The 12,490-nt window shown below is 38.3% G+C and overlaps 1 protein-coding gene across 1 annotated transcript in view; it reads right to left on the reverse strand.

Moving 5' to 3' along the window:
* Nucleotides 1–5,866: 5,866 nt before the first annotated feature.
* The window catches only part of RGS5 (regulator of G protein signaling 5), a 51,872-nt gene continuing 45,248 nt past the window's right edge, over nucleotides 5,867–12,490 (reverse strand). The window contains exon 5 of the mRNA XM_007191067.2: nucleotides 5,867–10,968. Coding sequence (XP_007191129.1) covers nucleotides 10,807–10,968 — 162 coding nt within the window. The 3' untranslated portion in view covers nucleotides 5,867–10,806. The remainder of the gene's footprint in view (nucleotides 10,969–12,490) is intronic.

A 12,490-nucleotide genomic window follows, 5' to 3' on the forward strand; every position in this document is an offset into this window, starting at 1 on the left:
GTTGATGTACAACGTTGTGTTAAGTTTCAGGTGCACAGCAAAGTGATTTAGTTATATTCTTTTCCATTACAGGTTATTGCAAAAAACTGAGTAGAGTTCCCTGTGCTATACAGTACATCCTTGTTGGTTATCTATTTTATATATAGTAGCATGTATGTGTTAATCCCAACCTCCTAATTTATCCCTCCCCCACCCCTTTCCCCTTTGGTAACCATAAATTTGTTTTCTATGTCTGTGGATCTATTTCTGTTTTGTAAATAAGTTCATTTGTACCTTTTTTTTTTTTTTTTTTAGGTTCCACAAATAAGCGATATTATATGATATTTGTCTTTGTCTGTCTGGCTTACTGCACTTAGTATGATAACCTCTAAGTCCATCCTTGTTGCTGCAAAAGGCATTATTTCACTTTTTTATGGCTGAGTAATATTCCACAGTGTATATATGTCTCTCCATTGCATTGCTCCCTTCTTCCAGCCAGTTCCTAACTGTGAGCTGAATATATAAGTCTCAGGGAGTTACTTCTGCTGCCCAAGATGGTATAAAGGAAGATCTAGCCTACTACTCAGATTTTCTGATTCTAAACCACGTATATTGAGCCAACAGGAGAGAAATGATGGTTGTAACTAGAAAAGTCATTTTTTCATCTCTAAAGCCTAATATTATCTACACATGATTTTCTGGAGTCTGCACTTACAGTTCAAAAAGACATTGATTTAGTTTTTACCAAAATATGCCACCTGTATCTTTAAAACTTCTTGCAAATCTGTTGGCTGTCTTGAGGAGCTAAGATCTGAGTAAATACTTTCATTTGGATTTCAAATGCCTTTATCTTCATGATGCAGACACTCGAGAGGTGGACGATAAATAAAATGGAAGGTCCCTCACACAAGCTAAAAATATACATTCTTTTGCCTCTTCTACCTATTCTTATTCATTCTAGAAGGACTCGGCTGGGAAATTTTGTCAAGATAAGAAACATGCAATCCTCAAACACCACTAAACTTTTTTAGAGGAATAAAGTGTACTTTTAAAGGGGTAAGATTAGCCCCCTATTCCTGCTTACCTCCTAAAGTGAAACAGACATGCTATTAGAATGAAAAGTCACAATAGCTACCCACCGTAAAAAATCAATAATTATATCTTTTCTCTATTTTTTTTAATGGTTAGCAAGTTGTCTGGAATTGTGCAGGGATAAAGAACATGAGAGATGTCTGACCTACTTATACAGAAAATGAGCAAAGCCAAAGAGCCAAGGAAATTCAATGCACAGCTACTTTGAAGGAGATGAGTTAGTGGCTACCTGCCTGGAGGTGTCTGAGATGACTGAGGTCCCTCGAGCCTCCTGATTGGTGCCAGACTCCCCTCCTCTCAGGAATGGTATTTATCACATTGGACAACCAAAGTGGTGGGTTGTGGGAAGGATATTTTTTCCTGAGGGCGTAGTTAAAAGCCACAATAATTTCCTTTCATGGTCTGTCCTAGGAACTTGGGAAGAAAGGGGTATCTGGAATCTTTCATGTCCAGACTTCTTCAGAAGTTAAAATACCAGACCTTTGCTTTTCTAACACTTGTCAAAGAAGTGAATTCCTTAACTGTTCCACATAATTATCCTATCCAATGGGCAGGCACATGTCTTTAGTGAAAACATATCAGAGGAGAGGAATGTCACCCACGTTAGTTAGGTGGAGTCTGATGGGTGTAAAGGAAGTCCCCCAGGGAAGATGATATCTCTGCTCTAATTTTTTAAAAATGTGTAGGTGTTAGCTAGGTGATAAAGAGGGAATGTAGTGAAAAGAACTGCCTCATGCAAGGCTCACAGCGTGAGGAAGCATGACACATTGGAGTTCTGCAAGATGTCACCTAAGACTGGCTGGTTTAGAGAATTTTGCATATAAGGATTCAGGGTGCTATTCTCTAGGAGAGTGGCAAACCAAATTTTAGAGTTAAAACAAATTTTTAAGAGTAAGAGTAATTTTGAGGTCATCCATATGAGAGTAGGTGTAATATCACTGCATATTAATTTAAAATATTTGAAATGACAAGCAAATAAAAATTCAGGAATGTTTTTAAGTGAATTTGTATTTGCTTTTAAAACTTGAATATTTAAAATAGTACATGGATATGGAGGTGTTATTCAATCAATGGGTAGTGAACAGTGCATATGTGTCTTTACAGCTCTACAAGACTCCCTTTGTACCCTGGGACTGGAACCTATCAAGACCATGGAAACTCATCGAAAGGTTTTAAAGAAAGGAATAGCATGATCAGATAAGTCATGAGAGAAGTAACATGATCAGATAAACACTCTAAGCTGTTGAAGATTTTGTGTTACTCCTCCTAGGCGAATTTACGTTTAAGAAAGAACAATGATAGACAATGCTTAACAAAAGTTGAAAGTAGAAAATGGTAGTTTGAAATTAGTAGTTAAGGAATTTAGCATGAGAACTTTTCAAGTTCTTCAAATCCCAGAAAAGAGTAAAACAATACCTAATAGTTGCTAGAATAATATATAGGATAAAAGACTCTTCTATGTCCATAAATCTTATTATTCAGTGCTGTCAGGGAATGAGGCCATATATAACATATATGGATGATCAGTTTTCCAAAAATAAGGTTACAATAGACAGACCTCTATTTCCCTCAATCAATGCTATCGTCCCCTCAGTCAAAACACCCTTTCCCTCTGGCTGTCTTCAGGAAAGTCTTAAGAATTAAGCAATGTGTATCATCCTCCTAGATTTAGTCACATTAAAGTATGAATAGCTAATAACTTTCTAACAGGATATTTTACTTTTAAAGGCGTAGTTTGTTAAACATGAAGGATATCTAATTGGGAAAATTATTAGAGGGATAGTGGACAGGAGTACACTTTTGAGAAGCACAGTTTTTCTTGGCCATCCTTATCCTACCATTTCTCTAGTATCTTACAATTCTTTGATATCAACTTTCAGAACACCTATTATTATAGGTATGTGAATAAGGCATAACTCGAATATTGTTCCAAAGAAAAAATACCACAGAATGGGAATCAGATCATTGGTAAGAAGTATGCTGTTATCCAGACATATAACTTTGGACAAATCATTTCCGCTCAATGGGTCCCAATTTCCTTATCTTTAAAATGAAGACAGGGAAGAATAATTTCTAAGGATGGTAGAGTGGGTTTTTGTGTGTGACTGTCTTGCTGGACTGATCAGGGCAGTTCGGCTGATCTGACTGGCCAGGCAAGTGGGTGCCTCCTTTGCTCCCACGGCCTCAGGTGTTTTCAACCCCCATCCCCCCTAGATGCTGGTATCTCAGCTGAAGAGAACCTTTGCAGAGAGAGGAGGACTGGACTTTCATCCTAGGCATATGAGAGCATTTGTATTGTCTATTCCAGCTCTGACATTTTCTGAATCTGGATTTTTCTTATCACCTGGAAACCGTGCCCCATAGCCATAACAGAAGCCGGTGGATAACAGGAATTCTTGAGCTCATCTTGCAGAACAACAGATAGGGGAACAGCTTGTTAACACCCCTCTGCTTGTAAACTACCTTTCCTGATTAAGCTCACTTCAGGTTAATTTTTTCTTCTTTCTCCACCCACCCCTTTAACTGTATACCTTCCCAGCTTCACATAACTTCAGGAACTAGGAGTCAGCTCTTGTCCACCGTGAGCCAGTTAAGGCTGGTTGGGGCCACCGATCCTAAAACTGGCCCTGCACAGTTGTCTAAGGAATGACATTTTGACATCAGAGGGCTGGAAAACTCCAGCCTCAGATCATGCTAAGTGCCTCCATCTTGAACATGCAGACACATGCAAACAAGATGCACCTGTGCAGAACACCGATTACCTCACCTTTTCTCTACATCCAGCCAACTTTCCCCATGTCTAAGACCACCCTGCTTATCCCATAAATATTCCAACCCCCTCACTTTCAGGGAGATAGATCTGAGACTTTTTCTCCCATTTCATCGCTTGGCTGCTTTGAGAATAAACTGTTTCTCTGCCACAAACCTTGGCATGTCAGCATTTGGCTTGCTAAGTGCCAGGCGAACAGAACTGATTCTGTAACAACCCCTGTTCTTGTTGTGAGTAGAAATGTTAGTGAAACTCAAGTAGACATATTATGGCTTTCACTGATAAATTAAAAAGTAGTCAAAATAAATATTCAGTTAAAAGAAATACAGGAATATCCATTTCCATTCATCCTTATTCATTAATGACCCTGGGCTCCAATTCCTATTTAAATATCTGTGATGTTCTATAAGGATTCTAATTAGAAGCCAAGAGGCTTTGGGCTTTTAGTGGCACAATCTGATGCTTTGCCTCAGGTCACAGACAGGTCCTTCTAGCGGCAGACAAGGCACCACTTCTTCAAAACATAACTAAGACTTCCAAAATCACCTGTGGGAGAGCATACCCACCCCTGCCTGTCTGTCACACACTCTGCATCCTCCCAAGGTCGGAGTACTTTGGAAATGTGACCTTATTAACTAAGAGACCCGGCAGCCTGGCCATGAGGCCTGGCTCCCAAGGATTGAGTGAAGACTGCCTCCTCATAAGCTTGGCTTTCTAATACAATTTCCATCCACATTTTAAATTGTTTTTAATGAGTTTAAACATTGAGAAGGTAGAAATTGACTAAAAAGTGGAAAAGCATGGAATTTGGACCAGGAATTTGCTAGATGAAACTAATTTAAATGTAGAATGCACTGAGGCATTGGGAAGCCATCTGAAGAGTTAAGGTATTTGGAAAGTGGTTTGTGAACAAAATAATTTTCAAGATACAGCTGATTCAGAAAATGTAAAATTAGCAAAAGACACTTTGTAGATTGGAGAGCTTGGAGAAGATGGCTTACATCACTAACAGATGATAGAATGGACTCCCACTAGGGCAGGGGTGGATTTAGCCTGTTTTACTCAAATTAGAACCAGTAATCTTAATGTTTGAGGGATAGCATGTGGTTCCTTTGGTTGAGCGGATCAACAGGAGTCTGAGAGGCAATCTGACCTGTAAGCTTTATTCTGCCACTGATTCACATAATGACCTCGAGACATCACTTCTTCTCTGTGGGGGAGATAAAAGTGTTAGTGATCTTTGACTAATAATGCTTCTTGGTGGAAACTCTCAGAAAATCATCCAAGATAATTCAAATAAAGAGGAGAATAGAATAGATGGTACTGAAATGATTCATAGTGATTGCATCTACATTAAATATACCTAGGCTTCATGGGAACTGTGAATGAGAAGTTAGAAACTGTCACAGGCTAAGCAGACATTCTCTAATCTCTCAATTCCTCTCTCCCACTCTCCCTTCACATGGATTCTCATCATTGGTTCTCTCTGTAAACTGATTCTATTTATGTGTCTTTCTGTATACAAACTTTCCCTTTCATCCATTCCCAACCCCACTAGTTGTATAATCTGAGTCCATTACCTAAACTATCTGAGCACCAAATCTAAGGTCATAGAATTGAGTTGCTTGCAGTGGCACATGGATTTCAGATCTTTCACCAGTGCAGGAAGAGAAAAGAATAACTAGCTGAAAGGAATAACTATACTCACTGAATATTGCAGGATCCAAATGGTATAATGTGCTAGTCTATGCTAGTCTATGCTATGTGAATACCTGCATCAATAAGTTGTTGCCATCTGAATCCAAGGGAAAGTAGTGAACAGAGTGTATGAATATTGGGTACTTTGTATCTCCCTTTCTGAGTTTAGCATGTCAGGCTGTATTACAGTTGATGTTTATTAAGAGAGGAATCCTCCCAATTGATCAAGGGCTCACCTGGTATAAGGAGTGAAGTGAACAACAAGCCTACCTTAAGACAGAGTTTCATATCAAGAATATTCAGGAGTCAAGAAGGACTCATATAAGGTTATTATATAGATATATATTTAATATAATATATGTGATTGTGGATACAGATACATATTTGGTGCTTTATCAAGAAGTATGAGTTACATAGTACACAACATATTGGTTACAAAATTAGAAGATAAACACATTGTTTCTAAATGAAAAACTTATGGGATAAATGCTGACAAATGGATTTCCAAACCTTTCATTTCTACACTTTTCTCTTGGCTGGTCTCCTGAAGATGAGTTGCGAGTTGCAGCATTCTTAAAAAATTTAGTCCCCCCAAATTCTAATAACATATGACATGAAAAGAACTTTTGGCAAAAATTATCCAGGTTACTTCTCTCCATTGGAAAATTTTTCAGCATTTCCCATTGTTTTGTCATGCCTTAGTTTATACATTTTCCTAGATAGGGAGTTAAATGCTTTTAATTGTATTCATTATTAGATAACAGTGGTTAGACTCAACTATTTAAAATGTATCCTCACACAGGGTGAGAAAAGAAATGGAGATATAGGTGTGAGACAGAAAGGAAAATTGTCTCAGGTGAAAAAACAAGAGGCTTATCAAACTGGATATAAATGTTGGTTTTGTAGCTTCTCTACTAGAAATGATTATTATTAAACTGTGAGGTGAGGATAATATTCCAAAGTTCGGTTGTCTGTCTTTTTCCCTTTACTCTCTGCTATGAGTTTCCATTCAAAGCTACAGATGTCTGTGTTGGAAGTCTTGATCTTTTCAGTTCCAGTATGCTGGGGAAACCTTTCTTTGGATATCTATTGCTCTGGTCTGCCATATAACCTATTTGAATGAAAATATGTTTAGCACAAGGAGTAGTTGCTAAATTGCTAAAGAGCCTTATCCAAGGCAAGAATTGAACACATTCTTATAGAATGGAGAGCCTGGGAAACCCATACACTGAGATGTATCAAGACATCGTGTCCAGAACCTACAGAGAGTTGCCTGACCCTTGGGTTTGGACATTTGGATATTAGAAACTGGGTTATCCATGCTTGCTCTCTGGCACATGCAAGCCCACTGGGGAAAGAAGATCCTCCATGTTTCTTCTTTTATCTAATCAAGAATCCCTAGGATATTAAAATGGATTTTCACATCAATCTGCATTGTTAGTCAAGAAAAGCCTTCCTGCAAATCTTGGTGGTGACAGCAAAAACTATTTGATTTTCAATCAAGTGGACCTGCTTTTAAATGTCTCCTAGTGAATGGACTCACTTTGTAGGTCTGGGCACTTACTTCGTTACCACTTCCCATCTCTCCTTTCCCCCCTTTCTTTTCTCATGACCCTATTTCTCTCAAACTTGTTAAATTACCAGGAAACAAGGAAAATGGCCTGCTAGAGGGAATGATTTCAGGGATAAAAATGATTCCTCTGAAATATGATAGCCTTTGAAATGATTCTCAAATTATCAAATTTGTGATGGGACAGATAGCTTGACAAAGCCCTGGGAGGGAATGTTTATTAGTTTAGCAATTGATTTACTAATGGTCAAGTTTTTATTGAAACTTCTGGATATCTATTATTCTTTGGGAAATAATAACAAGTCCACCCTGTTGAAAGGGAGTGTATACAGAGAGCACATCAACCAAGCATAATCCATGGCTTTGTAGAGAACAAAAGTAAAAACAATTTCTTTAACAACTTCTTCTCTTTATGCACTAAAAACTGAAATCTGCTTAAAGCGTAATTTATACCATAGAGAATTAGAGTACATAGATGGTATGGGGAGTGGGGCAAAAAATGTTTTCATAAATTTGATTCTATTGATTTGAAAGCAAAGTTACTGAAACATCTCAGTTCTGCATTTCAGAAGGTGTCTATCTAAGAGAAAGAAAATGTGTGTGTACGTGCATGTGTGCATGTGTGTGTAGGGGGTTGTTCACATGAACAAGCATTGCTTTAGCAGATGAACATGGAACACGGCCTCCTAATTTACTCTGAGAGTTGATAGTCTGTCTCTCTCTTCTGGTCAAGTTTAGATCCTAATCAGACACCAACCACAAACTATATCAAACCCAGGTAGAAAAACAGGTTATGGTGGTTACCTGACCTACCTACCTAATCTTAGGTTTCTCTCAAGGATGAGAAGCATATACTCCTATTCCCATTGACCACCTCTCTACATCCCAGATCCACTTATGACTGTTACATTTTCACAAGGGAGGAAAATACCAGCACCACAGGGCTCGCTCTTGCATTGAGTTTCATACTTTCCCAGGCAATTTACTCAAGGGAGAGTGGGGAGGAAGGGGAGGAGGCAAGGGGAGTGATAAACAGATGTTACACATTTTTTTTCCTGGAAAGATCATCCCAGTTTTCCTAATTTCCCAAAATTTAAAAGAATGTTTATTTTGTTTGTGTTACTATAGCAACTTCTAGTAGCTCAGTTTTTTTCCTAAGTTTAAAATCACCAAAGATTTCAAAGAATTTTCTAGGGCAATTTTCATACATTTGCTTTTTCATTTGGGACTGTGATATTTGTATTCCTTTTAATTTTATTATTTAGAAGAGAGTATGTGTGTGTTTGTGTGTGTGTGTACTGCTTTAAATTTAAAATCATATTTACATATATATTACATGTCACTGGTTGACTGCAAGGCATTCATGCTTCTTGTAGCCTTTACAGCGTTGCCCTCCTGGTGCTTTTCCTGCCCTCTGTCTCCTGGGTTCAGCTTATGAAAAGGTGAAGGTCCTTCTTATCCTCCACTGGCAAGTCTACCCACATACATAGGATGTGCAGTCAATTTGTGAATACAGTCAGTCCGAGTCTTTGTCACATCAACCATCTTGGTGAACTCTGTAATCTCTAGTTAATTCTCTGGGTATTTTCAAACATTTTGTTGTTTCAAATAATATGAATAAAATATTTGAAATATTAATGACATCAAAATTTTTCTTAAAAATGTTTTGGCATTGAAGAAAAAAATAACTCACCTAGATTCTTCAGGTCTTAAATTTTCTAGCTGCATTAGCAAGTAAAGCATTGGTGATTTTATACTGATTTGGGGCAGCATAAACAGATGCTGAGGATGGTTGTGCTGGGAATTCTTGTTGTGAGTTGCTTGTCACTCCTACACGAATAGACATGGTGAGAACTTCTTTTTCATGCTCACAGTGTTGATCTGGCCTAGTTGTCAACTGCTTGATGACGGAGTTTCTTTGAAGTGAGCAATACTGACAAATAGGAATGAACTCATACCAGACTAGCAAGAGTTGGCAGTAGAGACCCAGTCACTCCGACCCATTTTCAGAGTTTGAAATGGCAAGTATTCAGGAAGGGCACATTAGCCTTTGAAATACCACAAAAAAAAAAAAGGAAAACCCAACAAATACAGTCAGTGTTTACTCAAAGAATACAGTCATATAGTTGCTTCACTTTCAATATTCTTAGGAATTAGCTGAATAAATGGGCTACAAACATGTGAAACTAGGAGTGTGTGAAAGAAAAAAAGAAACAAAAGGAGTAAATACAAGACTAAACAATGTAGTCTTCTACTTAAACATTTCAGATTTTTATTAATCCTTTAAAAATTACTTGTTTAGTTAACTCAGTGTCCTCACCTTGGTTATACTCATACATAGTTTGACTCTATTACTAGATTAAGTAAATCATTGCTTAATCAAATCTACTAAAGATAAGAAAAAAATTCTAGCGAGACTTATAATAATGAAATACAGAATTAAAAGTTTAAACCTACTAAAAAAATACCATGGCTTATCAATTGGCTGTGTGTAAGGCATGTTAGGGGTATAAATGTGCATTTTGACTATAAATACAATTCATTAATGCAGCGAGCAAAATAGGGAGGGAAGTGAGGGGTTGCTAAAAGATCAGATTATTTTGCAAAATGCAGGGTACTTTAAAATTCTATCTCACTTAGAGCGTCTCTGCATTTAGTCAAACTAAGTTTTCCAAAGATAATTTGGTGTTTTAAAGATAATCGTCACTTACTAAACAAACTGATGGCATCATAGGACAACTAATCATTTTAGGCTTGACAAGATTTTCCCATCTTAGTGTACAGCCCCCTTGATATTGAGGTGGGAGACCACTGCAATGAGTAGCAACTGTTTTATATGATTGGAGTCAGAAATTTTGGAATTTTATACTCACATGAATTTTAACTAATTTGAAAATTGAAACTTTGTGCCTATATACTAGAGGCATAGATACATTTATAAAGTAGTCCCTTGTCAATCTCAGGTCATTGATTTAATACAGAATTTGGTAACTTTATGCATGGGAAGGGATGAGGGAAGTATAGGGAAAGAAGCTATATGGATGGTGTTCAGATCGATTTTATATAAACACAGCATATTTATGTATCTATATCTCTTGTTTATAATCTCTAGCTAACACAAAGATGCTCTCAGAAGAAGATCAATATTTTTTAACAATGTATTTGCTTAAAAATCCAATAGTGGCTGCCTCGTAAAATTTTTAGCAACTTTTACTAACCAAGTTCAGAAATAATGAGAGGGGTGACCCCCTCATGGATCAGAATTTTTTAAAAACTGAGATCAATTAGTCTCAGTTGAAACTGGTCTTTCCACATCCACATTCTTTTTCATACCAATTTAGGGGGAGATCCATTACCTAAACCAAATGGACCTACATTCAATGATATCATATTCTTGTCTTATATTTCCTTTGATAGAGTTTTTTTCTGTCATTCTGATTGAGTTTCACAACAACATACAAGAGTAGAGCTTAATTAAGGATGGGGGCAGGAAGAGGAAATTGGAAAAGGAAGGCATTTGGGCAATAGATAAACATCCAAAACAATGTGGGCAAAGGAGGAAGCAACACTCCCTGGGGTTTTCTGTTTGAGAGTCTTTGAGCAAGCTGCTATAGGAAAATATGTGGGTTGCTGGAAAGTGCAGGGTTATTGTGGAGGAAATAACTCTCAGGATGATTCTCACAGACCAACTACATTGCTACTTGATGAACTCCTGATAAAACCCAGAGCGCACAAAGCGAGGCAGTGAATCCTTTTCCATCAGGGCATGGATTCTTTTCTGGGCCACATCAAAGCTGCTTGGGGAAGGTTCCTCCAGGTTCTTCACTGTGATGTCCTTCGTGAAATGATCAATATTCACCTGTGAGACAGGAAACAGGGTCACTGAGTCAGCCAGGTTGTGGGATTTGAGGAGGGATTGGGAGAGAAGTGGAATTTCTCACCAGTATAACACATGAGGGGAAGAGAGTCATAGAAAGTGAGAAATATTTCTATTTTATACGCAGTGGGGTAAGGCAACTGGTGCTTCAACAAATGCATGACTCAGATTAAAATCAACCAGTTTTAGACACCCACTGTTAGAAACAAGCAGCCAACACATGCAGACCTCATATAATCCTCACAATAACCCTAAGAATGAGTCTTTCCTTTTGTAGGGGAAAGATAGATAGATAGATAGATAGATAGATAGATGATAGAGACTTCTTCAAGATCACAGAACTAATAAATGTATTTGAATGCAGAGACTCTGAATTTGAATCCAAGTATCCTGATGCCTAATCCCACAACCCTCCTACCACAACATTTGGTTTCACACCTAGTGGGGAGAATGAAGAGAGAGAAAGAACTTCTGACCAGGGATCCAAGACCTTTTGCATGATTCTCGAAGAATAAAGAAACTTGGTCTTTTCCTGAAACTAAGTGGGAAACAATGGTTCTAGCACAACAATAATAACAATAGCAGCTGATACTTACTGAGGGTGGAGAGCTTAACTTTTACAGGCACTGTGCTATGAACTCATTGAATCTTACAACTCTAGGAGGTAATACTGACACCTACATTTTACACCCGAAGAGCAGAAATGTTAAGTGACTTGCCCAAGATCATAAGTGCTAGAGAGAAGACTCAAAAGCCCAGCAATGTTGCTTTTACCCAGTAGACTGCAGTGTTGGAAGGCATTATGGCGTATTTGTCCTGAATGCAGGGCTACTACATCAAGCCACTCCCAGGGACACCATTTATGTTAGGGTCTGTGTAAATGGTCCCCTGGAGTTGTACAGTGTACAGCCTGCCTGGGCTTGTCTGAGTATGATTTGAGAGAAATCACTGTACATCACGTTGTATGTTTCAATGACTCTTAAGGTGTCTGCATGTAAAAGAGAAAGAAACAAATCAACCAATAATTCTGAATTGGAACATGAGAAAAATGTTTTAGGTCTCTCCTGGGCTGCTAGAAGTTCTTTTTTTTTTTTTTATTTTTTTTTATTTTTAAAAAATTTTTTTTTTATAGCTACTTTATTTATTTATTTATTTATTTATTTTTGGCTGTGTTGGGTCTTCGGTTCGTGCGAGGGCTTTCTCTAGTTGCGGCAAGCGGGGGCCACTCTTCATCGCGGTGCGGGGACCGCTCTTCATCGCGGTGCGGGGACCGCTCTTCATCGCGGTGCGCGGGCCTTTCACTATCGCGGCCCCTCCCGTTGCGGGGCACAGGCTCCAGACGCGCAGGCTCAGTAGTTGTGGCTCACGGGCCCAGTTGCTCCGTGGCATGTGGGATCTTCCCAGACCAGGGCTTGAACCCGTGTCCCCTGCATTAGCAGGCAGATTCTCAACCACTGCGCCACCAGGGAAGCCCTAGAAGTTCTTGATACTGAGAAAAGCTATT

Source organism: Balaenoptera acutorostrata, chromosome 1 (genome assembly GCF_949987535.1).
Source record: "Balaenoptera acutorostrata chromosome 1, mBalAcu1.1, whole genome shotgun sequence".
Lineage (NCBI taxonomy): Eukaryota > Metazoa > Chordata > Mammalia > Artiodactyla > Balaenopteridae > Balaenoptera > Balaenoptera acutorostrata.